Source organism: Rhipicephalus sanguineus, unplaced genomic scaffold (assembly GCF_013339695.2).
Source record: "Rhipicephalus sanguineus isolate Rsan-2018 unplaced genomic scaffold, BIME_Rsan_1.4 Seq324, whole genome shotgun sequence".
Taxonomy (NCBI): Eukaryota; Metazoa; Arthropoda; class Arachnida; order Ixodida; family Ixodidae; genus Rhipicephalus; species Rhipicephalus sanguineus.
Window position 1 is genome coordinate 27411 of NW_023615017.1, and position 26866 is coordinate 54276.

A 26866-nucleotide genomic window follows, 5' to 3' on the forward strand; every position below is an offset into this window, starting at 1 on the left:
AAACCAAAAGGTTATTTGGGGAAGGAAAACACCCTTACACCCCCATTTTTGCAAATTCCGGTTAAGCAAACGGTTGTTTTGCTTGCTTGAAATCGCTTTAAGGGTGCAAAATGGTTTACAGTAGGCTTGTGCGAATAGTAAATTTTAGGTTCGAAGCGAATTCGAAGCGAATAGTGATTTTGGTCGAATAATTTCGAATCGAATTCGAATAGTGTATATCACATATTGTGAAGAAAAATGAGCATATTTGTCATGATCCAACCAACCTGCACAACATTTTTTTAAAATTGTAACAAGGCATGTGCAAATGTCATTCTTTTTTGGTCAAAGGAAGTGGAAGCAACTTTTAATAGTAGCAGGATTTGGCTTTCGGTAGAATGCAAATGATAATATGTTACATTTTAAATTTTACTATACTTGGAGCATATAAGCCAGTATAACAAGTTTTTAAACTTAATAAATGATGAATAGATGTGAGGAAATATGTTCATTTAACCTTAAAGTGGGGCTTCGCGGCAATGCGGGTTTTTCCTGGAAAGGTGTATTCACTGTATAGCACCCCTCCACCGCAGTGAAACTACCTTTACAGGAAGTTACAAGCGGACAGTGCGGATTTTGCCTGGAAAGGTGTATTCACAGTATAGCACACCTCCACTGCAGTGAAACCACCTTTACAGGGGGATTAGCGGACTAATATACACCTATTCGTTCATTTCGAATACTTCAAAATTTTCAATAATTTAAATTCGACTCGAAGCGAATTCGAATACTGTATTATTCGTTCGAATATTCGAAGTGCTCGAATATTCGCACAAGCCTAGTTTACAGTATACACTGGCACACCGCGAATTATGAGATCGCTGACGTGTTAAACGTAGCATCTTTCGCCCATCGTTGTTATTGCATCCCACGGTGGACAAATTGGCACACATGTTCTGGGAGCGAAGCAGAAGAGGACGAAGCTGAAGATAACGAAGAGAGCGCATGGCGGTTCATGGAGACTATAGTTTTTCTATTCCAAACGGCAAACTATACTTGCAATTGGCACTGGGCGCGAGGAGAGTTCGGACTGGTGGCGCCTCTGCCGGTGGCTACACAAAACTAATGGCATGTAGGTGCCAGAAAGGGCGCAAGCACTTGCTGCGGGAGCATAGGGCTGGATGTTGGTTGCGCTTCATTGTTGGTTGTGTCCTGCACTGCTGAAATGCCTCGGGGAACCAAGTCCGAGCAGAGATGTTGCATTGTAGGCTGCAGGGACAGCTATGCAAATATAGATAAAGCTGGGAAGTATATTGCCACGTGCGTTTCTTTATCACTTTTGCTGTATTCGGTTTTCGGCCACAAAGACTGTCAGCAACGCTCAGCGCGAACCGCGCTTCATTGTTCGAGAAGCTTCGCTATCATTGTAGATCGTTTTGTTAAGATTGCGCGCAAGACGCACACGCACGAGCTTATTCTGGAATTTGCACGACAGCCAGCGATAACGCTGGAATATTCGACGGCACCATGTTTAAATGCCGACGCGCTTCACCGCTTGTCAGTTGATCGACGGTCGACGCTCTGTTCGCCGTTATCAGTGCATTGCTGTAGTTTGTCTTTCAGTTTCCCGGCCACAAGTTCGGCCAAATAAAGGGTTTCATCTCTGACGTGCTGACTGCCGGCTTCGACGTCACGACCACGTGACATCTGGTGGAGGTGCTGCTTCCGTGATGTTCCGGACACCTACGAAGAGCCGGGAACCAAGCCCACAGCGTGAAGAAAACGTCGAAGACCTCGTGCAACAGCGAGCTAGCCACAGGCTACAAGGCTTGCAACCCGAATACGGTCTCCTACAGGAGAAGCCAAGAGCCACGGTGACGAATACAACGGGCACGATGACAGCCGTAGCGTCCCCTGCAGCTGTCATGATGCAGCCGCCCAGAGAGCCGCCGACCTTCCATGGATCACCAAGCGACGACCCCGAAACATGGCTCGAGACGTTCGAAAGGGTCTCAACCTTCAACAACTGGGACTCCGAGGACAAGCTGCACCACGTCTACTTTTACCTTGAAGGCGCAGCAAGGACCTGGTTCGAGAATCGGGAGTCCACTCTTCGAACCTGGGACGTCTTTCGCACCGCTTTCCTGGAGACGTTCGCAAGCGTCATCCGAAAGGAAAGGGCCGCAGCCTTGCTGGAGACACGGCTCCAACTTCCAAATGAAAGCGTGGCCATCTTTACAGAGGAAATGACCCGGCTGTTTCGCCACGCTGACGCTGCCATGCCCGAGGACAAGAAAGTCTGATTTTTCGTGCGACGGGTAAAGCAAGAACTCTTCGCTGGGCTGATGCGGAACCCACCCTCGACGGTCCAAGAATTCGTCTCAGAGGCGACCACAATTGAGAAGACGCTGGAAATGCGCAACCACCAATATAATCGCTGATTGATTCAAGGCAGCCCAGATGTTCATATGTTCATGCCCTCGGCTTTGACGACCTGCGTGAAACGATCAGAGCGATCGTGCGGGAGGAGCTTCGCAAGCTCTTACCTTCGGCGCAGCCTCAAGTGGACTCGATCGCAGATGTCGTTCAATCAGAAATCCAGCAGTCGCTGGGCAACCTTGAACCGCCACTGCCTCAGCCGCAAGCCATAAGCTACGCTGCTGCAGCCCGCCGCAATGCCCCCCCCTTCTCGCCCACGTCAAGACGCCGCGCCGCCGCAGCAGTTCGGCCGCCAGACGCCGCCGCCGCCACCACCACCGATGCCCTACCGTCCTCCTGTCGCCCAGCGCTTTGGCCCGCGCTACGCGCCAAAAGACCGACGTTTGGCGCGCCAATGACAGCCGCCGCTACAACCTTCGACGACGCCACATGGAATACCAACCCGGTGACAGTGTATGGGTATGGACGCCAATACGCCGACGGGGACTTAGTGAGAAGCTTCTTCGACGATACTTCGGACTGTACAGGGTACTTCGATGCCTCGACGCACTCGACTACGAGGTTGTCCCTGACAGCATTACAAACTCTCAGCGGAGCCGCGCACAACCTGAAGTCGTCCATGTCGTGCGCCTCAAACCATATTACGCGCGTTAGCGAATCTGAGGACTGTCATTTTGCTTTATTATTGTACTTTCTTGCTTGTGCTTATTGTACTTTGTTGTTTTATTCTTGTTATTTATTGTTGCATGACCCCCCCCCCCCGTGTTCTGTTTTAAGCATCGGGACGATGCTTTTTAGAGGGGGGCATTGCCACATGCGTTTCTTTATCACTTTTGCTGTATTCGGTTTTCGGCCACAAAGACTGTCAGCAACGCTCAGCGCGAACCACGCCTCATTGTTCAAGAAGCTTCGCGATCATTGTAGATCATTTTGTTAAGATTGCGCGCAAGACGCGCACACTCGAGCTTATTCTGGAATTTGCACGACAGCCAGCGATAACGCTGGAATATTCGACGGCACATGTTTAAATGCCGACGCGCTTCACCGCTTGTCAGTTGATAGACGGTCGACGCTCTGTCCGCCGCTATCAGTGCATTGCTGTAGTTTGTCTTTCAGTTTCCTGGCCACAAGTTCGGCCAAATAAAGAGTTTCATCTCTGACGTGCTGACTGCCGCCTTCGATGACGTCATGACCACGTGACAATATTGAGTTCCATCGGTTCCCATCGCGGCCTCACCAGCTCGAACGGCAAAAAGCCTGGATATGTGCGGTCCGCCAACAACTGCACGTACACTGTACATACATTCTCTTTGCTACTCTCATTTTGCGTATCTTCTCTAACATCAATGAAGGAGCCGTTCATCTGTGAGAGCTTGATGCTGCCCTTCTTTCGTCTTCACTTCTACAGGTGCAACGGCTCCGAACATTGTGCACACAACTCCGTGTGCTCAGCATCGATGACATGCGCCAATGCTGGGGCATGTTTGCAATCGCCGTCGACGTTAGCCTGGCACGTGCACAGGCCACCAAAGACTGTCCTCCTTGCATCAAGCTACGTGAAATACACAAAGACTGAAGATTACAATAGCTGTTAAAATATTAGGATCGGAGAGGCATCTAAAAGAAAAGGAAAACAGAACAGGAGCGTGCAAAAAGTACAACTGAGGAACAACATGTGCTATCGGCGAAGCATTGCGTAAAGTAAGACAAAAAAGGAATGAGAGACGTACGCTATTCTTTTTAAATGTTAGGAGACAATGTTAATGTGTAGACAGAATAACGAAGTACACGAAAAATAGAAATGAAAAGGTGCTACTTATATCTAACTCCACATCATAGCTTGTGTTGAGCTTCGTCTGCGAGGTGCACTTGCAATGCAATTTGCACTCGTTGTCTCTTTCGTATTTTGTGATGTCGTGCATGTGGTCTGCTTCATGCAAGCAGCGACCCTTCTCAAGAGCAGACGCATGAAAACACGTTTGCCAGGTGGTCAAGCCTTGAAAACCACAGCATCGTAGGTGCACTTGCGCTTTCACGACTCGCCTTCCCACCAGACAACAGTGAGGAACAGCGAGTTCGGCAGTTAAAATGAAAAGATGTTTATTTTCGCTATATCATGTCACTATATCAGTAGTTCGTTGTATATGGACTCTCCTTTAAAAATGTGCGCTTAGCGGCCAAGCCGTTTTCTTTCTTTTTATTGCGATAGCAATTATACGGACAGTCTCGGTTGGATTTTGCCATCGCCATCGCCGCCGTCATGCACCGTATATGTATAAGTATGTATATATATATAAAAGCCCCAAAGAAAAATAATTCAGAAAAATGCTTCCGAAGCGCGGAATCGAACCAGGGACCTCTTGCTCCGCAGCGAGTGGTGCTATCCACTACGCCACGAAAAGCGGATCCTCCACGTAGCTAACGGCGAGCGTTATATACACACCCTTTACCGCTGGACGGACTCAGAGACGGCAGGCGATAATAAGCGCTTCTTCATTACCAGCGAGATGGCGCTAGGAGCGCGACGGGTGCATTTAAAAGTCGTCGGCGAGCTCGCTCGCTTCTTATATTTGCGCAGAGAGAACCTTGCCCTTCCGCTGTCTGCTCGCACGGTTTTCTCGTGGTGAGGGGAAAAGGAATGTTTCAATCTTTCACCGTGATGTCCGCGCTCATGTTACGGAGCGTAAGAAAGTCACTCGAGCTGAAGGGACGCCGCTAAACGAACAAACAGAAGATGAGCGCAAACTATCAAGTGTCACAGCTCGACACTTGAAGCACCCTAGTTTCCTTCGCTGCTTCGGCCGCCTTTGCAACAGGAGCGCTGTTCAAACTGAGAATATCCATTGGCGAGCCTCACTTCGAATAGCATTAATTTCTTGCTATCGCATTCATTGCTTCGCATTTGCGGTGAAACTGCTGACTTTTTTTTTTTTCTGTGCACTTTAATAAAAGTGCACCCAACCCCTTCAGTGACAAGCTAAGCCTTTTCGCGTCGTGAAGCGACGCCTGCTACGTGCTCACAAGTGAATCACCCGTCTTTGCAATGAATGGACACCGTTTCACCGAAGCGCGGTACTGCCACGTGAAGCCGATCATCCCTGGTTAGTTGCGTGCTGCGCGTCGCCTACTCGGCTTGCGGAGTCACATGCCGGGCCGCTTGTTGTATGCCGTATGCGCGCGTTTGTACGTTCTTCGTGCCTGCTTCACTCCGGACCGTGCACGGGTGCGGCGAGTAGCCTGTTCGTTCAACACGGCGAAAACAAGCATTTTGCAAGCAATGCACACTCTACGTCTCCGCGATGCTCTCGCGGCCCTGCACGACGATGCGTGGCGCACTTGAGTTGTCACCTAGTCAAACACACAGTATACGCTCGCTGTCAGTGCGTCGTTTCTCGGCGCCCGCGCCGCTCAACAACAGCGAGCTACTTATGTTTCTACAAAGTGATGCGCACTTTAAAGTGGCCTCGCATGACGCGGCGGCGGCGAACTTGCGAACGGCAGCATGGCGTGCTCGTACCGCCGTCAATACGCACAGTATACGGCGTACGCCACACGTGCAGCCGAGCAGATATCTACAGATGACTGTGATATAAGGTTGTCGGCTATGTCATAACTGCCCGTTCATCGACGGCCGCCACCTCGCCTTCGCTCTTTTCTGATGCTTATCCGCGAAGGCATCGCCGCAATCGCGCGCAAGTCATTATCACCGATCGACCGGTCTCTGCCATTACCGAAAAGACGCGACGACCTTTTGCGGCACATGTGGCGTCGACGAGTTTACGGACGCAGTGAACCTTTATGTGATGGAAAGTTATCGCGGCTATCACTTCTTGCATTTATGCCTTCTTGCGTTCCAAGGCATTGTTTGGTTCATCGTAGGCGGTCGTAGCTGCAGAGAATGGCGTCAGGAAAGGTTACCGTGCGATAGCTGACCACAAGGCTTCATGCTGCCTCTTTTTTTTTTTTCCATTCTGCCACTGAAGGAAAGGTTGGAAAGTGAGCGACCTCGCTCGCAGCGTCCGAAATCTGCGTGCGGTGCTCGCCGATCAGGAATATCTTAGTCGCGAGGAAGCTGGAGTGGGGCACGCGCGAGCGCGCCCCCCTCTCACGCTTTACAAGGCCTGTTTTAACTTTTTTTCGCTTCGTATGCGCCATATTTTTACCACGACGTGTTCGTTGTAAAAGTAGGAGGCTTTGAAAAATGTTCGCTATATGTGGACGCAGCTTCAATGGTTAGCATTGGAAAATCATAAGTGCACCCAAATATGGCCGTTATAACCGATAGATCGTTATACGTGGGTTCGACTGTATAAAGATAACAGTGCTCACAGTAGAATTAATTTCACTTTTGCGTTTTTTCGCAGAAAGGAACACAAGAGCATTAACAGCGAGAGAAAGGAAGTTATGTACAACAGCAAAAACTCCCGAGTGCATAAAATCGAAGAAACTCCAGTCTATGAGGCACTCCTCAAGGAGGCTCGCATCATTCACAAATATACCATCAAAGAATTGCTGAAGTGTGTTGAAGGGTGCCGCAACATTTAGTGTTAAAGGGAGGAGTGAATTTTTTCCCCACTTCCTTGCTCTTTTGATATGCTGGGCTCTGGGTGCCCTGGCAAAGGTATCAATGTGTTTCACAGTCCTTGCAAGCCTCTGATTAGTATTGAACCAACATGAAGGCCAACAGCACTAAGAGCAAGAACAAAGTTGAAGGCACATAGAAAACGATACAGAAAACAACGTGCATTGCTTTTTATGTGCTTCTACGCTTGTCCATGTATCTTAAGCTTCTCACTTCCAGCCATTTGTTGACAAAATTTGCGAGAAGGAAGAGGCACCTACTTGTCAGCTGCATGCACAATGGTGCCGCAGGTGTCGGCCATGTCATCGACTAGTATGGCAACTCGGTCCTTGACATCTCCCACCAGCACCATGCTGGCCACCTCATTGGCCTTTTTGCGCTCTTTGTGGATCAGAGCAAACTCGACATTGAGACGATCCGCTATGGCTGTGACCCTGGTGGAAAAGAAGCGTACCGTTAACGGGGATTGTGGAAACGGACATGGTTGTGCTCAGCCCTTCCTTACCAACATGGCCTTTACCTCCCAAGTCCAGTATGTAACCATTCATTTCCACGGCCTTTCAGATACATTAATGCGCTCACCTCCAAAATATGGTGCATTACACATACAGTATTCCCTCGATATAATGAAATTGCTTTACTCGAAATATCGCTTTACTGGACATTTCTTCTGGATCCGACACAAACGCATGCACATTAAAGGGACCGACAACTGATTTTTCTCGACACATTTTTTTACGATGCGACAGAAAGCTCACCCTTCGCAGTGTTTGTAGCTGCAGTAGTTAATCCCAAAAGCATGTAGTTATTTTACAAGCAGTATTTTTCGATCTGAAAGGCTCTAAACACGGATGCAGCTTTCCTCCAGCAACGCTGAGAATTGATAGCGATGCAGCCAGCCCTTTTCGGCAATTTGTGAATGCTGTCGTTCTGCTTTCGCAGAAGTTCCTGTAACTATACTTAACCACTTTTATTTATAGCTTTTCAACTATTTTTGAAAATAAGCTGTTACAATGAGACAATGTGGCATTATACACCTTCCCTGTATTTGTACCACGTTGTGTGCGCATGCGTCCAAGGTTGCCCGCGCCTGTATCAAGGGTGCCTTGTCCCAGCGTCGTTACTCTCTCGATGCACGAGCCAAGCCAAGTCATCGAAAACATCACTGCGCATATGTGCGGCCGCGCTGAGTAGCAGCGCGCGTCATTTCTGAGACGAGGTGTATGTAGGTAGCAAAACTATGTCGCTCCAAAATCTTAGCGACCTGGAAACTGCGTGCACGGTTGCACGAGCACGCTGAAAAGTTTCTCAAGACGCGCTAACGAGCATGGGATCATTACGTCACGCGCAGGCAGCACCACTTTAATGCATACTACTAACGCAGGCTTATATGTACATTATTATGGAGTAATACCTTTTAATATAAAGAAATGAACAATATTTCAATACTAACAAAAAAATCGTCGACCGCGTACAGCAATCAACGGTCACGTGGCCGTCTTCATCGGATCATTCATGTTTTTGCCGCCAGAGGCGCCACAGGTAATTTTTTGCGACTTTCAATTAAGAAATAAAAATATAAATCCATCTATCACGAAAAAGCAAAGTGGATTTGAGTCAATGCGACGGACAATCTTTACATCAGTGGAGTCAACTCATTTCATATTCTGGGCAGCTGTCGGTCCCTTTAAGCCACATTACTAGACGCACACATGGAGCTTGACCTGCTTAGAACGAAGTGGCAAGCAGAGCCATCGCCATGCGACGGTGACCCTTTTGACCATGTAGTGTCAAATTAATTCCGCCGACGTCTCATGCAGGCACAGAACAGGCCACACAAGTACCAAACCCACGACCAACAACTGCCTAGTAACAGGTACAGTAGAACCCCGCTGATACATTTTTAAAGGGATCGTAGGAAATAAACGTAAGAGACGGGAAACGTAAGAGCCGAAAAACAGGAAAAACGGCAAAATATTTAGTGGTACAGAATTTTATTTCAATTCTTACGAGCAGCACGAAAATTGGCGCGCTCAGCCGCGATCTAGTCGATGGATAGAAACGCGGAGCTTAGGACGGCCTTATCCACAGAAATGTAATCAACGTATGTGATTTTTTTAACACCAACAGCTGTAGGCATGAAAGAACTAAGCACACGCAATCACGACCGGCGCGGCGAGTCCGACCGCGAACCGCACGCACGACCATGCGAGCTCCAACCAGCTCGAACTCCTCCCGTTTTCCGACAAATAACGATGATGATGAGTCTACGCCAACGCGATGGCAGAAGTGAATGCCAATCTCGAAGGCCTTGCTTTCGCAAGCAATTACGTCATACACGCCATGTTTGTGCAATGCACATCTCAGAGGCTATGCTTTTGTCAATAGTAAATGCCAATCTCGAAGGCCTTGCTTTCGCGAGCAGTTACGTCATAGACACCATTTTTGCAATTTGAATCTCGAAGGCCATGCTTTTGTTTGCATCAATTGAAAGATTCTGTTGCTTGCGCCTCTTATGCGGCTAATATTACGGTCAAACGAGGCCAAGCTGCGTGAAAATGCACCATGGCCGCTCTCTTTGGTAGTCACTCGGTCGGCTCCGGGCGCACTTCGCGACGTATCATACGGGAACGGCCCGACAGTTACGACGTAACAGCGGGGTTCCCAATACATTGTATCCTATGGGAGCTATGCCGGGACCGGCGGAAAACGACGTAACAGCCGGGAAAACGCAGCAGTGAGGAACGTAACAGCGGGGTTCTACTGTACTAAGCGAGTGCCCGGTGCTCCTACCTGTTTACAGTCACCGACGAATTTTTCGGACTCCAAGAATTTGAACTTTATGCATATTTAGGACTTCATAAATGCACCTTCAAGGTTCCCATGTCACTAATACATTTTCGCAACCGATTTCCCCAATGAATTTATACCCTAAAGTTAAATTTTCCAGACTAAAACGCTCGTTTTCAGCCACACCACTTGATTTTGAAAGCCGCCATGTTGGATTTTTCACTGGCTTGGTCAAGTTTGGCTTCCGTTGGCCAGTTGGGTTGCCTCCAAGATTGAGAGCATGCACAATCTTCCAGTTTCGGAGGCCATGCCCGCTTTTCCTTGGCTGGCAAAACACTCTAGGGGACGCAACTTTCGTTAATACACCGGTAGTTTTTTTCATTCCGCACGTAGTCATGTTTGTGGTGTGTCAAGTGTTTTTGAGTCGTCGTGCATGTCACGTGTTCTCTGCCGTTGCGGTTGCACAGTGGTTACGGTGCTCGGCTAGTAACCTGAAACACGCAAGTTCTATCGCACCCGCATTTCGATGGAGGCAAAATGCTGGAAGCTCGCATATTGTGCGATGTCAGTGCAGGTTAAAGGATGCCAGACCATGTCATTAAATCCCACAAACCAGGCTAGACGTTGCATGCATATTTTTGTGACCACATCAAATTTTGTTTGCTTGGTGTCATGGAGCCACCATCTGTGTCACCCTCAACGGTCCGCGGCAGTGTTTGCCAACGCACTGACTTATGTTACTGTAGCCCAAACACAACCAAATCACCTCGTCCCCAAAAGTAACATAAAGCAGGGCATTATTGGAGATTTTTTTAGGCGGCTCTCATTAAAATAAACTTCATTTTCATGCCTTAACAACTTTTTCGGACTATCTTGCGGTCCCCGCCAGGTCATCAAAATTGGTCGACGACTGTACTGCGGAGAAAAAGGGAGCTGTCGAATTCCATGCTGCAGTGCGCCCGAAATGTTAATCTCTGTTGTAATCGCATCACTGGCGTCATCCTGTGACAGAAACTACACGAAAATAAATTTTTCCTGGTGCTTTGCAATGCCAGAAAACTGCGGTCTCTTGGATACAGAAAAGCGGTCAAAAGACCTCGGACTGACTTGCACCATAGCATTCCATGGGGTGCGCTGTGTGATTGGCCATGCGATTGTGTCATTCAGAGTGCTTTCGTTTGCACCAGAATAAAGCTTTGCTTCACTGAATACATTGTGCTTTGACTTCCTCACAGTTGTAGTGCAATTAAAACTCGACTGCTTTGGCTTTTCTAGAGCGGTCGCTTATTATCGAAATACCGCTTACAACGAATTTTTTCGCCGTCCTGCTGACTTCGTTATAACAAGGAATTACTGTAATTCACTAGTGCTACCTTTTCTTCAACAGGAGCAGTGGAGTCATTTTGCTCTTCAACTGTCACGTCCCCAAAAGAGCAACCCCGGAGCACATGTTTGCATCTGGGGAACCAAAAAGCGTGAAGGACTCATGAGCTTCGTCATTAAGAGTGGAACACAACAGAGCAACTGGGCCCCTTTCGCATCGTCTTCTCATTCAATCGTCTCACTTGGCTTCTCAATAGACACCTAAACCACGCCACAAGGAAAGAAATGTCCGTGCACTAAATTTGTTGAGTATTGGCAATTTTCACAATCGCAGTCAAGCTAATATGGAAGAAACAGCCGGGAATCAGCATCGATGCTCTGCATATCTTAAATTTTCCCAATTGTGAGAAAAAATCAGTGTTTTGCTGAAGGTGGCTTTCTTGTGCTGGACAAGTACAGTAGAACCTCGTTGATACATTCCCGCTTAGTACGATTTCCCGGCTCCTACGCTCGAAATTGCGAAAATTAAAAATAACCGAATACAGCTGTGAGTAATACTTCTGGTTATTGCGTTCTCGGAAAATATGATTATTCGGCAGCAACGTTCAGCAACGCAGAAAACTGAGTTGTACGATACGTCTTGCACTCAGAAACTCTCATTCAGGTGTGCAAAAAGGGCCCTCTCGTGTACTTAAGAAGCGTGAAGTGGCAGACAGCCGCCGCGCAGCGACGGCAGCTTCTCCGCAGTGCCTTTCCCCTCCACGCTTTCTCTGCTTTGCTCAATTTCCCCCCTGCGTCTCTTCCGAATTGCTCGATCGTCCCCTCCCTGTCTTCTCCAAATTGCTCAATCGCTGCTCTCTGTCAATCACACACCGACCCGAAGGCAGGCAACAACACTGGTCGTCAAAATCTTCAAACGGCTTTAAAAAAAAAAAGTATTTTCTGTAGCACTTGCCCCGATTTTGCTGAGCATTGCAAATCCATCCGTAGCATGGTACATGGATGCACACTCGTCCCACACACTTTTGTTCAGACCCCATGGCTACAACAACAGCCAGGGGAACTAACAATGCGGCCCAAAGAATGGAGGCTGTCGCTCCTCCAGTCCACCACGGTTCATTACAAGACCTGTGGAAACGCACATGCCGCCACCACATCGCCGCCGCTGCACAAGATGCCGCGACACGTAACCATAGCAACGCCGCTGTTGTGCCCAGTGAATATGGCCGATAATTTCCTCCACACTTTTCTCCCGGAGCGCGTTCGTTTTCGTGTTGCTCCGCCCAGCACAATTACAGTCGACATTCGTTTTTTTTTTTTCTCTGGCAGGGCAATTCTGCCTACCAGCGGGTCGTCAGAAGCTGCCAGAAAAAATTTGCCCTGGAAGATACCTGGGAGGGTTCTGGTTATCAGACGCCAAAACGAGACGATGTGCGCTCGCCGCCATCTTTTTGAGGACTCAACAAATCGCAATGCAGGCACTATGGGACTTCATCTTTGGTTGCCATTACGCCGGGCGTTATCTATTAAAGTCCGTTCCACCGTGCGAGATGGTGCGATCACTAGTGGCGGCGAACATACCAGCGCATGTCTCAAGTTAAAACAGAACGCAAACTTATCAGCGCGAGTGTACGACGTAGTATGTGATAGCCGCAAACAGCTGTCGCTTACGGGTATGCTTATCACTTTCGGGGATGCTTATCACTTTCGCGAGATTTCGCATATCGTGTTGTACCGCGATTGTTACGTGCACTGCGAAGAGTTGAGCTTGTTAAGCCTTTAGCGGGCCGGCAGTTTTCTTCACGGACGGGGCGAGTCGTGCGTGATCTTGCGAACGCACGTGATCGTATCCCAAATGCGTATGCTCGAGGATATCACTTCCACTCTTCGGCAAACCTAGGCCCATATTTCCAAGCGGCAATGCACAAAGAATCGATGCTCATGCAGCGCAATGTTTCATCTGCTGACACGGCAGTAGCGTTTCTTTACGTTTACGCTGGTTGTCCGAGTGTTTGGTTTTGCAATATTTGGGTTGTCTCGGGATTTCAACACACGTGACCACGACGTTATTTCCGGTCAGGACCGGAACTAGCTGGCTGACCTCTGGCTGCCAGTGAGATGCTAGGTGTTCAAAAATCGAAGAGTCCCTCCTTGTTTTTCGAGAAATTAATGTTTTTTGCCCTTGCACCTCAATATGGGCTTGTCAGCCTCAATTTTTACTCAATTCGGATCATACGTTTGCCCGGATAGTACATTTATTTTCCGCGATTTTTTCGGAAGCGTATCAACGAGGTTCTACTGTACTTTGCAACTGTTCAAAGAATGCAATGGAAGCCACCGACTTCTGCCCACAAATAGGGCCATGTACCATCTCAGTGCATTTCAGTGACGTTTTCCACAAAGTCAGTGACAACACATGTTCCTGTAAAGCGGGAGGATTGCTACAGGTAATATTTTAAAACACCATTTTGTGTATATGCTGCCAATAGTCACAAGATTCATTAAAAACCTGAGCACCCACACTCGCAGCCTCTGGTAACCTGCTATTCTGAAAATGGTAACAGTTAGGTAACAGTTACAAACAAGCTCCGTAATCACTAATGCACAATGCCTGTCACTCAGGTGTCAAGCCTGTGCAGGGTCTTTTGGAAACCTGAAGGAGCAAGTCATATTCTCCTCGCTCCGTGCATTGCGCTAGTACTCCTTTCACACAGCACAAACTTGTGCGGGAAAAATCTACAGCCAATCGCTAACACAACAGCACGCATGGGTGCACCCATGTGTAGCCAGACTGCTGGATGATCTAAGTGTGATTTATAAGAAGTTCAATATAAGTTATGCACCACAGAGGATGCGCTTCAAGTTTCACTAGAGTGCTGTAGCATGTGCACAAAATATAGCTCTAGTTCAAAAGTTGGGTTTCATAGTGCTTTAAAGAGGCATTCAGCATTTAAAAATTTAAAAGCACCATTTAACAAATATATCTTGCAGCAGCAAGTAATCAGAATGTGCTGCAAATGAGCAGTTAATTGCAATACGTAATTACCCCTGACACCCTCATTCCCATTTCACAATGGAAGCCAACTTGGTCATTTCTCTCAATGCTCTACATGTCACAACAACATGAGGGCAGCATTTCCAGTCTCAGAAGTAACTAATTAATATCACAAGTCCATGTTCAAAGAGCAAAAGTTCTATTAGGGTGCGCAACTCTTATTTATAAGTTCCACTCCTGGAATGCCAGAAATGTCACTACTGCTGTGGTGGCAAACTGTCAAACTTGACAAACTGTGGGTTTTAGCAATTCACATACACTCTAAGACAAAAATCGAGTATTTGGGGAGTATTTCTGCCACACAACAATAATCATCATCTGCGTGCTCGCGTTTCCTTTCTTGAAAACCCAGCTCTCGTCACTTTCCAGTCAAGAATGCTATGTCCCGCTGATAACACGTGCGCCATTCGTGACCGGGAAGTGCTGGGACCGCGGTGATAACGCGAGGAAAGTGCACGAGGTGGATGACAAGTATTGTTGCGTGGCAGGAATACTCCCCAAATACTCCATTTTTTCTTAAGAGTGCAGCGCTGGCTGCCTAAAAATAAAGAATGATCTTATGGTATTCTGTGGGGCGATCCAAATGAAGGTGAGAGGAAGGACCTCTTGGCTCCTCCAGCGTCGGGAGAGACGATGATGCTGTTGCGCCACTCTGGTATGTTCTCACGAACCCACTTGAGAACAGCAGGCTCAGCATACAAGTTGTCCACCGGAATGTCAAAAAATCCCTATAAAGGCAAAGCACGTTTCAACACTTGATCACTTGAATTGGGCTACGTAAGTTGTTATTATTGTGAGGCACTGTCGGGGCACTCCTAGGTCACCTGAACTTCAAAATGCCATGGGCAGCCTCACCACATTGGCTAACATTCATTTCTACTCCACTGCATTACATGACCAACTTTTAGTTTTGCTTCATCTTTTGACCATGATACGAGCCAGGGCACTTACGAGACAAACCGTAGTTTTGAGCTCTGCATATTTATCGTCCCAAACACTGTTCCTGACTATCTTTTGTGCAAAGCTACTGCCTGCGCATATTCTGGATCCTACAAAACTGTAGTACTCTACAGCATCCACTACACTGCTATCGGAATGCCCTGTTCTTCACCTGTTTTCATTCAATAATATGTTAAAAAAAAAACAGCTTTTACGCTTCCTTCTTTTAATGTCTCGTGCATATCTCTAGCTGGCTACCTTTGCTCCTCACATTTTCACTCCTACAGCCTAGTTTTTGAGGACACTACTTCCAAGTAGATACTCTGTGTATAACTAAGGGGGCATGACACCGAATTTTCCATCATAATCTGGCAAAATTTTAGCACATTTGGCCTATCCCTTAATTTATAATTGGATATTTTTCTAAACCAGGGGCAGAAGCAGGCTTCAGTGTTTTTGGAGCAGCACAGGGAGCAGGAATAATGCTGTTTTGGAGCAGCTTTGGGGCATCAAATGGTGTTTTGGAGCAATGCAAGTTAGTTTTTGGAGCAGAATTCTAGGTTCAAACATCACTGTCAATTGAAATTTTTTATCTCTGGTAAACACAAAAATTTCAGTTGTTTTTACTAAACATTCAATACCGATGAACTGACAGTCAGACTCACCACAAATTATATATACACGTGTGTGTGTGTTCCCATCACAGCTGACAGAGCAATAACTCAGAGAAAACAAGAGGTAAGTGATGCTTTGGATAGCTACACTTGAGTATACCTGAGACTAATGAAAAACATGTTAATGAAACACCACCACTGACATGAACAACAACTGAAGACCAGAGATAAGCTAATAAAAGTTACCTTCATACTAAACCCAATGAGACTCCATAAAAATGATTGAAAAAACTTATGCACCCGTCATTAAAGTGCCAAAGACGATGAGAACCGAGAGGAATATAGAGATAAGCAATGCACTCCTAGCTAAACTCGACTGCACTTTAGAGATATTGTTTTCAGATGTTCACACTGACAAACCAGAATTGTTGACATGTGCAAATGGAAGACTAGAAAACTAAAATATTCACTTTTATTGTGATAGCAATGACATCGACACTGTCAGCGGGTTTTTGCCATCGCCGCCATTTTCCGTACAAAGTCCACACCGAAAACATTGCCCCTCGTATTGCATGTTCTACGCATGAGTAAGGGTGCAGAAGCGTTGGGCACGAACGTGGCTAAAGCAGAGATGAAATGAGCCGGCCATCTCCGTCACACGAAGGGCGCGTGCGATAATATTGCCCTGCATGCGAGGCCTGCTGTCGATGGCTCCTCTAGCGGAAAGGAAATGCCCCACTTGTCTTTTGCCGCTGGGCAAAGGAGCATGAAGAGAGACGGGGGGGGCTGTGTCGCTCGAGCAGCAACTGCGAACTTTGATCATAAGGGAGCGATCGATAGCGCTGACGCACACACTATCTCTGCAGACATCGGCAAATGGCCCGCTTACTTCGCGTTGAGACAACAGGCAGCATGAAAGCAGTTTTCCTCCCTGCAGTGGCCCCTTACACCAGTGTTTTGTAGAGTTACGCGAGATTGGATCCAGAAGAGTTAGCTGCTAGCCTTACTCCGTATAACATTAGAATTTCTAGTTATCGCATTCAATGCTTCACCCTTGCAGCAAAACTGATTTTTTTTCGTGCCATCAACGCTACAGAGAACGCGCCAGGTGGTGATGATTGGAGCTCGCATGGGCACGCCACGTCGCAGATGACAGCGGCCCATGAAGGCACCAAAGACCGCTTGGGAACAGTTTCGGCGCAATAAGAGCAGGATGACACAGCAGAAGCGGATTGGTGCAGCGTGACACAAATGATGCAGCCCTTTCACCCCTGATAAATGCGATTTTGCCCTGACGTCATGGACACCATGGCAAAATGGCGGTTGCCAGTGGTGGGCAGAGTTTATTGCCAGTATCTTCTAGGGCTTGTTTTGCACTGAAATATTCTTTTACAGTCCACTTTTCATATATGTAGAGATATAATAGACCCTCTACTTCTATTTCTCACTGAAAACCACAAATTGTTGGATGACCCCATCATGGCCCCTTTAAATAAATATGGTGGGAAAATACAGCACTGCCAGACCCCTTTCTGAACTTTAAACCATACAAACATATGTCTCAACAAGGTCTCCTCGCCCTATGCACCAGTTCCTTCAGTAGGAAACTATAAACCAAACTATACCAGTTATTTATCACTCCATCAGCACATAGTTTTGCATGCTTGCTATCCAAGTTGCACCCCTCATTGGCACTGACAGAAGGTACTGGTTATGGTAAGCTGCACTTGACAAGCAAGAGTCGGTGATACTGTACAGAAAAAACAGCACTTGACAGGATGGTACCAGTACTCGAACTGTAATGCTGTTCCTACCGATATCATGAACCAGCTTGCCCTCTAGTCAAGCCAGCAACTTTAATTTATGGAGTTTTTTTTCTCTCTGGGGAAATTAACATTGCATGAACAATATCACGCCCGGTGTTATGGCATTACACTTAATATCTCTAAATGCAACGAACACCAAAAGCACTTTATATTTCAATTTGCCTTTTTTCCCTGATGTTTTTTCACCCTAGTGAACTTCCATGTGCTTAGTAACACAGTACAATTTAAAAGTTTACTAGTATTTGAACATATAGAGAAGCGCACCTGTATTTGCGAGGCATGAAGGTCCATTGTGATGATGTGATCAGCACCGGCAACAGACAGCATGTTGGCAACGAGCTTGGCCGAAATTGGTGCTCTGCTCTGCAATGTGCAAAATTAAGAATGCCATGTAATACACCTTGTCTGGTCTACAGTTACAATAGTACATAAATCCAAGTACTGAATAAGTTCAGCATCTCCATGAGACAATATAAACATGGCAGACAACACCAATAAATTTAGTTCCACCAACACCATTACATTTACTTGTTCCATCTCTTCAAATCAAATCTCTATCTTGCATAGCATGGTTACATCGTGCAGGAAGAGGTTTCCAAGGTCAGGAGACCATACCAGAACCCTCTGTATGTGATTATTAGATACAAATTACGAAATAAGCACAACAGTGTAAAAAACAATGTCCAATGTAACAATGTAAAAAATGTGACATTGGAAATGCACATTTCCCAAAGACTTAGGTGGCAGCCTTGCAAAACTACTAGGAGAAATGGTGGAGCACAGAGGTGACACAAGGAAGCCAAGTAAAATGTTTCTAATGTGTAGGCAAGGCTCAGATGAACATGAGCCAATTATTATTGCAATCCATGCAGTAGGGCATTTTCAATGTAAAAACCCACCAAAGATGACTTTCAGTGTATAGTGTCACCTTCCAAGACCGCACAGTACACTGTTACGACCGGGGGTTAGCGGCATCCCACCACTGCCACCGGTTGTTACGAGCGGCGTCATTGGCCGACGCGGACTCAGGGGGTAGCGTGGAGCTGAGCGGCGGGAGTCATACCGCAGGCCCAGGGATGTCCAGAACAGCAGGAAGCCGAGGCAGAGAGACCGGCGTTGAGGAAAACTTAACAGACGTTTATTTACAACATCATAGAGAACAGGATCGTCAGAACGACATCTAGTCTGACTGATATGTCCCGAGCAGACGCTCTGCTGCTCCTTGAATACGCTTCATTTCCAAGATAGGGAAACTCCTTTACTGCAAATGTCCAATCACAAACGTGCATCCCTTTGAAGCTCCATTTCTAGCAAACGTCCAATCACAAACGTGCATGCCCTTGGAGGGTCCGGCTCTTTGACACATAGGTCACCGCCCCCAGGATAGCAACGCCAAGGACCACTGCACTCACACTCTCCACGTCCAACCAGTTCGGAAGAAAGGGGGGGGGGGGGCAATGTCACTTCGGGGAACTGAAAACCCTTTTACGAACAAAGGCACCAGCTTTCACCAAAAACAAACTCGTTGCAAATACGCGTTCCACGGAGGAGACCCGCGCAGCTGCCACCTTCCAGCTGAAGCGCCCAGTTCGGGGAAAAGACGGCAGGTGTAGGTGACAAATCCGTTCTCCGAAATGAGGGGGGGGGGGGTCCAAGAAGCGGGAAGACTCGCTTGGGGACAGATGGCCCAGGATTCTCGTATCTGCTTTGTAACAACACCAAGTAGCATGCATTTGCTCTCTCTCGCACATCTTGCGCTAGATCAAAGGAACTGCATCACACTTGGCTAACTCGTAGCACTTGGAAATGTGCACTCTGGATTTGGTTGCAATCCTTTAATCAAGCTAGTGCAGGACAGAGCCAATGTACACCAGCTGCTCACATAGCCCAGTCAGACTGAAGCCGCACAAGTGCAAGCCCATTGTGCACATAGATAATACGTGCTGTAACGACTACCGTTGTCACAGTTGCATGTAGCTGTGTCAGCTGCATAGCGCAGATACTGCCACTGCCATTAAAGGGACTGTCTACCGTCCTTCATCGCTTTTCTGTATTGTACCGCAATAGAAAGCATACCATCTGAAGTGCCCAACCTCGCAGCGGTTTCTATGGAAAGTGAGTAGAAATTATATTATATTATAATATTATAAACAAGGACTGGAAGGTTTGAAAGGAATGTTAAAGGAACAGGAAGGAAGAGAGGTCAGAGACGATCCCACGGAGGAAACGGTGCGGGCGCAACCACTTTGGTCTCGTTGGCATTGTGTTGGCGGTTGGTCGACGTCCCCTTTGCGACCCGTGTAATCGGGCGGCGAAGATCAGTCCCGTCAATCTGCTTCGACGGCGTCATTGTGGCAGGAAGGTCCACGGAGGCCTTCGGAATTCTCAACAGCCCGAATTCAATATTTCAATATAGTCGAGTTTGACTGTGTCTATCCCCTGGGTTTGCATTCCTGGATAAGCTGGGGGGAACAGCCGGTCTGTTTCTGTGCCTGATCAACCAGCCTGGTCCTGTGCTAAGTGTAGATCACAATGCCAGTGAAGTCTAACCATGCACCAGGCAGGCATCCCAAAGCAAGCCTGTTTCAGTGTCCTTTTGTGCAACTAGTGATGGGCCTGCGTGGCAGCTTCCACCCCCTCCTGCTGCTTGTCACATCAGTGCAGCTCGACCAAACTCGTGTGCATGTAATTGACATGGCTCCATCAGATGTTGACTTGTATACCGATGCTGTGCAGAACACTAGCTCAGCGCTAGACTCAATTTAATTAATTTGTTTTCACTTTATTGCACACATCGATTTATTGCCTCATACCATCTTGGTGTTGCATGAAGCCCCTCTTTGTTCACTGTGCCATTTTTGAATGTTTGAGGCCAGAGACGTCACCACACGTGTACAAGCCTTGTAAATTACAGAAGAAAGGAACAATACAGAAGCGAGGTAGGTGGATACTAGACAAGCACAACCACTTTCCAAAGAAAGAAAATAATGCGGCGAGGAAGCCGCGCGACCAGACAGGTTTTGTTGCAGCCACGACTTACCTTATCCTTCTTGTCCTGCCTTGCATATGGAAAGCAAGGTATGACAGCAGTGACTCGGGAAGCAGAAGCAATCTTGCAAGCATTGATCATAATCAGCAGCTCCATGAGGTTGTCATTCACCTCCCCACATCCACTCTGGATGATGTACACATCCTCACCACGGACACTCTCCCCTACCTCTACACTGCACATTTAAAGGAAAAAAAAAAGACAATGAGCTTGCTTTAGAATTACAGTGGTCAATGCTTCAAAAACAACACTGGTGCTACGACGGACGCTACAGTGGACTATTAAATAGCTTGCCCCCACGGCTTGGCACACGAGCATTCCACCATCACATAACCAGCAGCCGGAAACCAGCATAACATGCCCAGCCAGCACAACTGTTTTGCTGCTCACTGCATCCACGCATGCAGTCAGCCCAGAGCTGTCATGCCAGACCATGAGTACTTCATTTTCCTCATGCTGCATTCCAATGTGCCATCTAATAAGAAATGTCCACTACCACGGCTGAGGAGACTTTGGGTAAGTGTCAACTATTACAAAGTAAAGCTCTAGAAGTCTCTAGTATTCATGAGTGATATTTTTTGCATTTATTTCCTACTGTAAGCGTAGGCTGCACGCTAAAAAATGTAGGTTTAACATGGATACTTTTTTTCTAGTGGCCCTTTGTTTACATGTGCAGTCTTTTTTTTTTTAAGAGAATTCGTTGAAAGGCTGATTGGTTCCTAATGCTAAACCGCAGAGTGCAGATTCGGTATGGGACAGTGTTTGTCCTGTGTTGTGTGTGTTCTATGCTAGCGCTTCACATGTGCTGTAAGCTGCTATGCTAGCGCTTTTCTTTTTCCCCCTGTCCCTGTTCAACGTAATTTTTCTAGGATGGTGCATTTTTTTCAAAGTTTCTTACCATTGTATAATAATGACCATGCTATTATTGAAACTCTACCGAACCCCCACCCCCCTCATGCAATACCTTGAAAAGGGTCCTTAAAGGAACAATAAATGCTGATGATGAATGATGATGAATAACATGTCTAGGACGGGTACATGCACACATTTAATAATAGTTTTCTTCCTTTTATAAGGTAAATAACTGTTCTTGGTTACAGTGAATGCATGGTGTGTCATAGATACAGTGGTCAAGAGCATCGCAAAGTTCGAAAGAGTTTTGCCATCTGCAAGCTGGCAGGAAGTAACAGCTTGAACCATCGAGGGAGTAGAATGACACTATCAAATTACGGTATATAAGGGAGGCGGCAGTATTGCAAATCAGTGTTAGCAGTGATACTTAGTGATGGTCGGTCCACAATGAAGTGAGCTTTAACAACAGCTGCTGCAAACAAGTACTTTGCAAAAGCAACTTGAAAGTGGTCCGTATTGTGTGGCTTGTAGCATGCACAGTGGCCGTTACTGGTCGTCTTTGTCTTATCGAGAGCACCAGCGAAAATTAAATGGCTACGAAAGCTATTTTCTTTGCTTGTTTTGGAATAATATTTTCCTTCGTTCCTGCAGACAAACATGCAGCCTACAGTGTGCACTGAAAGACAGCGGGGCCCGCAATATGAAACAAGTCCCATCTCCAAACCTCAAGAAAAGACATTGTGAAAATATTTGGAGCGTGGAACTTTTAACGTACTTGTTGCAGTTTTATATGTGCTTTAATAAGGTATGCGCATTCATGACATGCAATTAAGCTGAGTTAATAACAACTGTAAAATATAGGAAGTCTTGAATACTTTTGTTGAAAGGAGAGCATTATGAATCAGTCTGCTTCAGTTTATGCATATATATATATATATATTCAGATATCCTTTAAACTGTGAATCATAGCTGCAGCACATGTGTTCAATTTATATATATATAAGCCACTAACATGTGGTGTGCAGTCCATCAATAATGCACTTAGGAATGCACTGCAAATTGAACACATGTGCTGCAGCTATGACTCACAGTTTGTCTTTCTAGCTTGTGTTAATCGTCTGGTTTGTGCTGTATTTTACCCATGAACTATAACGATGTGGCCACAATATTTTTGTCCTCTGTGCCTCAATAACAAAAGAACTTGCAAGTGTTTTAATGATAACATTGACACTACATCACAAACCTTGTGTACTACCATGCAGTGCACCAACATGGCAGCTTCAGTGACATCAGTGCAAGCCATCTGTACGTAAATGTTGCTTAAACGTTACAAGAGCAACTTGTTTAGCTAACATTTAGCTTAATGTTATGCACACATTGCAAGAACATTTCACGAATATTTATTTCAGGCTGAAGAGAACATTATCGTAACGTTTTTAATAACGTTAGAAGAACATTAAAATAAATTATTTCAACATTCAAGCTGACCATAAATGTAACGTTATCATAATGCATTGGTGCTACTCGACACACGTGTAACGATGTCAAGCAATGAAAAGAAAGCTTACATACAGTAGAATCTAGCTGATGTGTTACCGTTTCGTGCGATTTCCCAGCGCCAACGTTCGCGATATCGTTATCATGAAAAACTGCGTGATGTTTCTGGTGAATTTAAACTGGGTTTCCCCTAATGGTGCGGCTTTTTTTCTTCCCCGTTCTTTCTTTCAAAAACGCATGAACGAGGTTGTACTGTATAAGACTGACAAAATATAAAATCAAGCCACAGATCTCTCAAACGGATCCTTCTAGGTGGTCAACAACCAAATAACAGATTTGTAGACGGCATAGCACGCTCAAAACCTTGGGTGTGGACGACTCGCACAAAGTTTCACCAATTTTCATTAGCCTTCAAGGCCAGGAGCACCAGTGGTGCGTCGCTTATAGAAACGTGTATCAACAACAAGCGATTGCGCAATGCAGCACGTGGTGCGATCGTTGTGACGCCCCTCTAATTAAGTGAAAACGGCTAATGGGAAAGTGCCCCAAGCAGTTCAACTGAGATTTCGTGCAGAGCAAAAGGTCGTGACTTTGAGACGCGACAGGCCTGCATGAGATAAAGGGACGAGTTCGGCGCCGGACGATAAAGCGCCGGCGGGCGCGCGGTTATCAGCGCTCGACGGCTGAGCAGCGCCTGGGGGGTTTCCCGATTGCGACGAACAGCGCGCCGATGCAACAGCTGATAACGCATGTTCTGGCACTTAACCAGCGAGACACGTGTTGCTCTCTTACGTTAACGCCTCGGTATGACATTGGAGAGCGACACTAATGTAACCGCTCGTACCACGTTGCAACCGCTCAGACTGCAAACAGCCCAGACAGCGAGCGTTATTTTGTACGAGTTAAAAATTCGCACCTTTCCAGCATGCAAGCTGACACACCGCTTGTCGACATGACACATACTAGAAGTGGCACAGCAGGAGTGATATGCGAGGTACTTACCACGTCTCTTGATTGCTGAATTTCTTGAGAACTACCTTTCCGAGTTCTATGCCGAGCCTGTCGACCACTTTCTGGGCGAGATCGCAGTGCGACGAGCCGCTGAATACCTTGATGTTGGGCATTTTGCGGCAGAAAGTGACTGGCCCGCTGTGGCAAGCAACGCAACACACTGGCGCTACCCAACCGTTGCCTGTCCTGGCGAAAGAAGGCAGCTCCTCACTCGTCGACGGAGGGGTAGACTGACCGCCGCCGCCGTGGGCCATGGCAGCGCCGTTGCCATCTAGCGAGGGCGGGCAGAAGTGACACCACTCGGTGTGATGTGGTCGAAGTGGGGCCCTCTGCAGCGGCGGCGACGCGTGGCCTGGTCCGTACAGCTGCACGAGCCCGTAATCCATCCTATCGCCGCCCACGGGCCGCCCGCATTTTAACCAGCGCTACGGCGGCGCCTGCCAAGGGCACACGCGTGCCTGGCGGGCTCGCGAACAGCGCGCGCACTTCGGCGCTACATTTAAAACGAATCCCGGGCGCTTCTTTTTCGCAAGTAGAACCGGTATTTCACCTAAGCGAGACCCTCGCTTTCCTTGTAACGTAGTACTCGTCTTGAGGCATACGGAAGAGTGAAGCTAGCAAAGATTCCCTTGCTACGCTGCAGTCAGCCATTACCATCCCGGTGGATTAAAAGCCACAAAGACGTCGGTAGTGGAATTTACACTAGACAAAAATTACGAAAGCTCATTTGGCTTCCTTCATCGATCCCCGTCCAAGATCTCCTTCCATAGTTAAATATACGAGGGAAGGTTTTTGAAACCACCTACTTCATGGCCGAAAGAGATGACGGCCAGGTGAGTTCGTACAGATTCAATAAAAAACAGTTTAATGCAATACAAGATGGGTCAGAGGCATCAGTTACGAGAAGGCACCTTTAATGGTGTGGAGACCTGTCGGCACCTTTTCCATCTAGTCATGCAGCACCCTCCACAGTCGCTAATTTTGTGAATCGAGGGCAGTCCTAGGACACAAGCACATTGTGTGTACCAACAGTACATTTAATGGCTTCCTATGTTGACAACACACTCTAGCTCCTGCAACTACTAACTACTGAAACATCAATGGAAGGCCTTCGCAGTGAACATGAAGTACCATCCACAGCAGTACTGCAGTTGACATCACATCATCCAAATGAGAGATACCGAGGCTACATTCATGTGTACACTAACGGCCCCGTCACCAAAGAGACTTCAACATCAGCATTTGTCATTCCTCAGCTGCATTAAGAATATGCACGTTGGCTTGGTCATTTTTGCCTTCAACATCAGAGCTTGTAGCCATTTTACTAGCATTCAGCTTTATTAACTTGTCGAAGACGCCAAGAAAGCGGTTCTGTCATCACCGATTCCCCAGCAGCTCTTACGTGCACTGAAAATACGAATCTAGGAAAAACAGGTATACGTGTAATATGTTTCAGAATAACTTTGGCAAGCTGCAGGGTCAAACCATCATGTGGTATTCCAGTGCATTCCAAGCCACTGTGGAATATGTGGAATAAAAGAAAATGAAGGGGCAGAGTTGGCAAAAGCTGCTCACAATTATTCAAACACCAGTCTTACTCCCATGTCACAATCTGACATGTGCCACATCTTACAAGGAATGAAATGCAAACTGTGTTTGTCAAACTGCTTCACAGACAGTACAAATTAAAAGAATCAATTTTATGTGCAGTTGACCTTAGTGATCAATAACAACTAAACCCTCAGCTCCCGTGATGCACAGACACCCTCATGCATCGTCTACGACTGACAACCACTTACACAAGGCCCTTTTTATCCAGAATTCAGCGTGCGCCATCTACATGTTCATGCAAGGATGTTCATCACCTGTTGCTCGACTGTCCTGAGCACAACACACAGCAACACGAACGGGAGCTTAGTTTTACTGGACTCAGCACAAACTTTTTCTCTAACCAAAATACTAGGCCCATGGTCATCAAAGGTTCACCATAATGAGATAAAAGTCTTTCAACACTTCTTTGAAGACAATGCTATTTGTGATGAGTACCAACTTAACTACATTGCGAGTGTGCGTTGTGCTTGTGTGTGCCAAACATTAGCAGGCAGTTTAAAACGAGACCTTCTGAACTCACAGAAGGCAAGACTATTTTTTTTTTCTTAAATTTTATTTTATTCCTAACAACCAAGTGAAAAGTAGCTGTTGCCAAGAAATGGCAACAACTCTATTTTTATTTCAATAAAAAAATTTAGGGCTGGTCTTCCCTGGCTGCATGCCTCAGCAGCCCTAATTGGTACTTGTATTTTGTATAATGGCCACTCTGCCCATTGTAGCTCGTGTGGTTGTAAACCACAGTTTACAGACTGTAGCATCACAGACTGTAGCCAAGTGCCGAGATTGGACTGCACGTGAAATCATTGAAGCAGCAAAAATGTTTTCCTTGAAAGATGGATGCGACAGCACACCTTCTGTTGCTCTCACCGATAAAGAGGAGTTATACTTAGGGTTGATTACGTGTTGAACTGTGGTTGTGTGTCACGCATGGCTGTTGTGCGAGTATACAACTGTATAGAAGGTGAAGTGTTTTAGAAGAAATAAACAGTTGGAAGTTAGCGCTCTGTCTCCTCTCTTCTGTCCCCTCTTGGTTGTTGCGCTGCTAAGAATTGTAATCTTGTTATACCAACACGCCCAATCCTACGCTCTTCTGTATTTTGTTCTTGACATGGAGTATAATTCTGGAACAGGGTTCTCCACGTTTGGTGGGCGGTGAAATGTGGAGAACGCCCACTGTTCTGTTTCACCACGTACCACTTTCAATAGCCCACTGCTCCGATTGACCCCTTTGATGCACGCCTGAGGAACCAATCAGTAGCATGAGTGCCAGCAAGGGTGCTTCCGTTTTCTATGGGTGCC

General features: G+C 46.7%; 1 protein-coding gene across 1 annotated transcript in view; it reads right to left on the reverse strand.

The window, feature by feature from the left end:
• LOC119377029 (ribose-phosphate pyrophosphokinase 2) overlaps positions 1-24357 on the reverse strand; it is a 30524-nt gene extending 6167 nt beyond the window's left edge. The window contains exons 1-5 of the mRNA XM_037646661.1: positions 23948-24357; positions 20588-20771; positions 17812-17910; positions 14772-14896; positions 7261-7434 (exon numbers count right to left, since the gene is read on the reverse strand). Coding sequence (XP_037502589.1) covers positions 7261-7434; positions 14772-14896; positions 17812-17910; positions 20588-20771; positions 23948-24342 — 977 coding nt within the window. The 5' untranslated portion in view covers positions 24343-24357. The remainder of the gene's footprint in view (positions 1-7260; positions 7435-14771; positions 14897-17811; positions 17911-20587; positions 20772-23947) is intronic.
• Positions 24358-26866: the final 2509 nt, after the last annotated feature.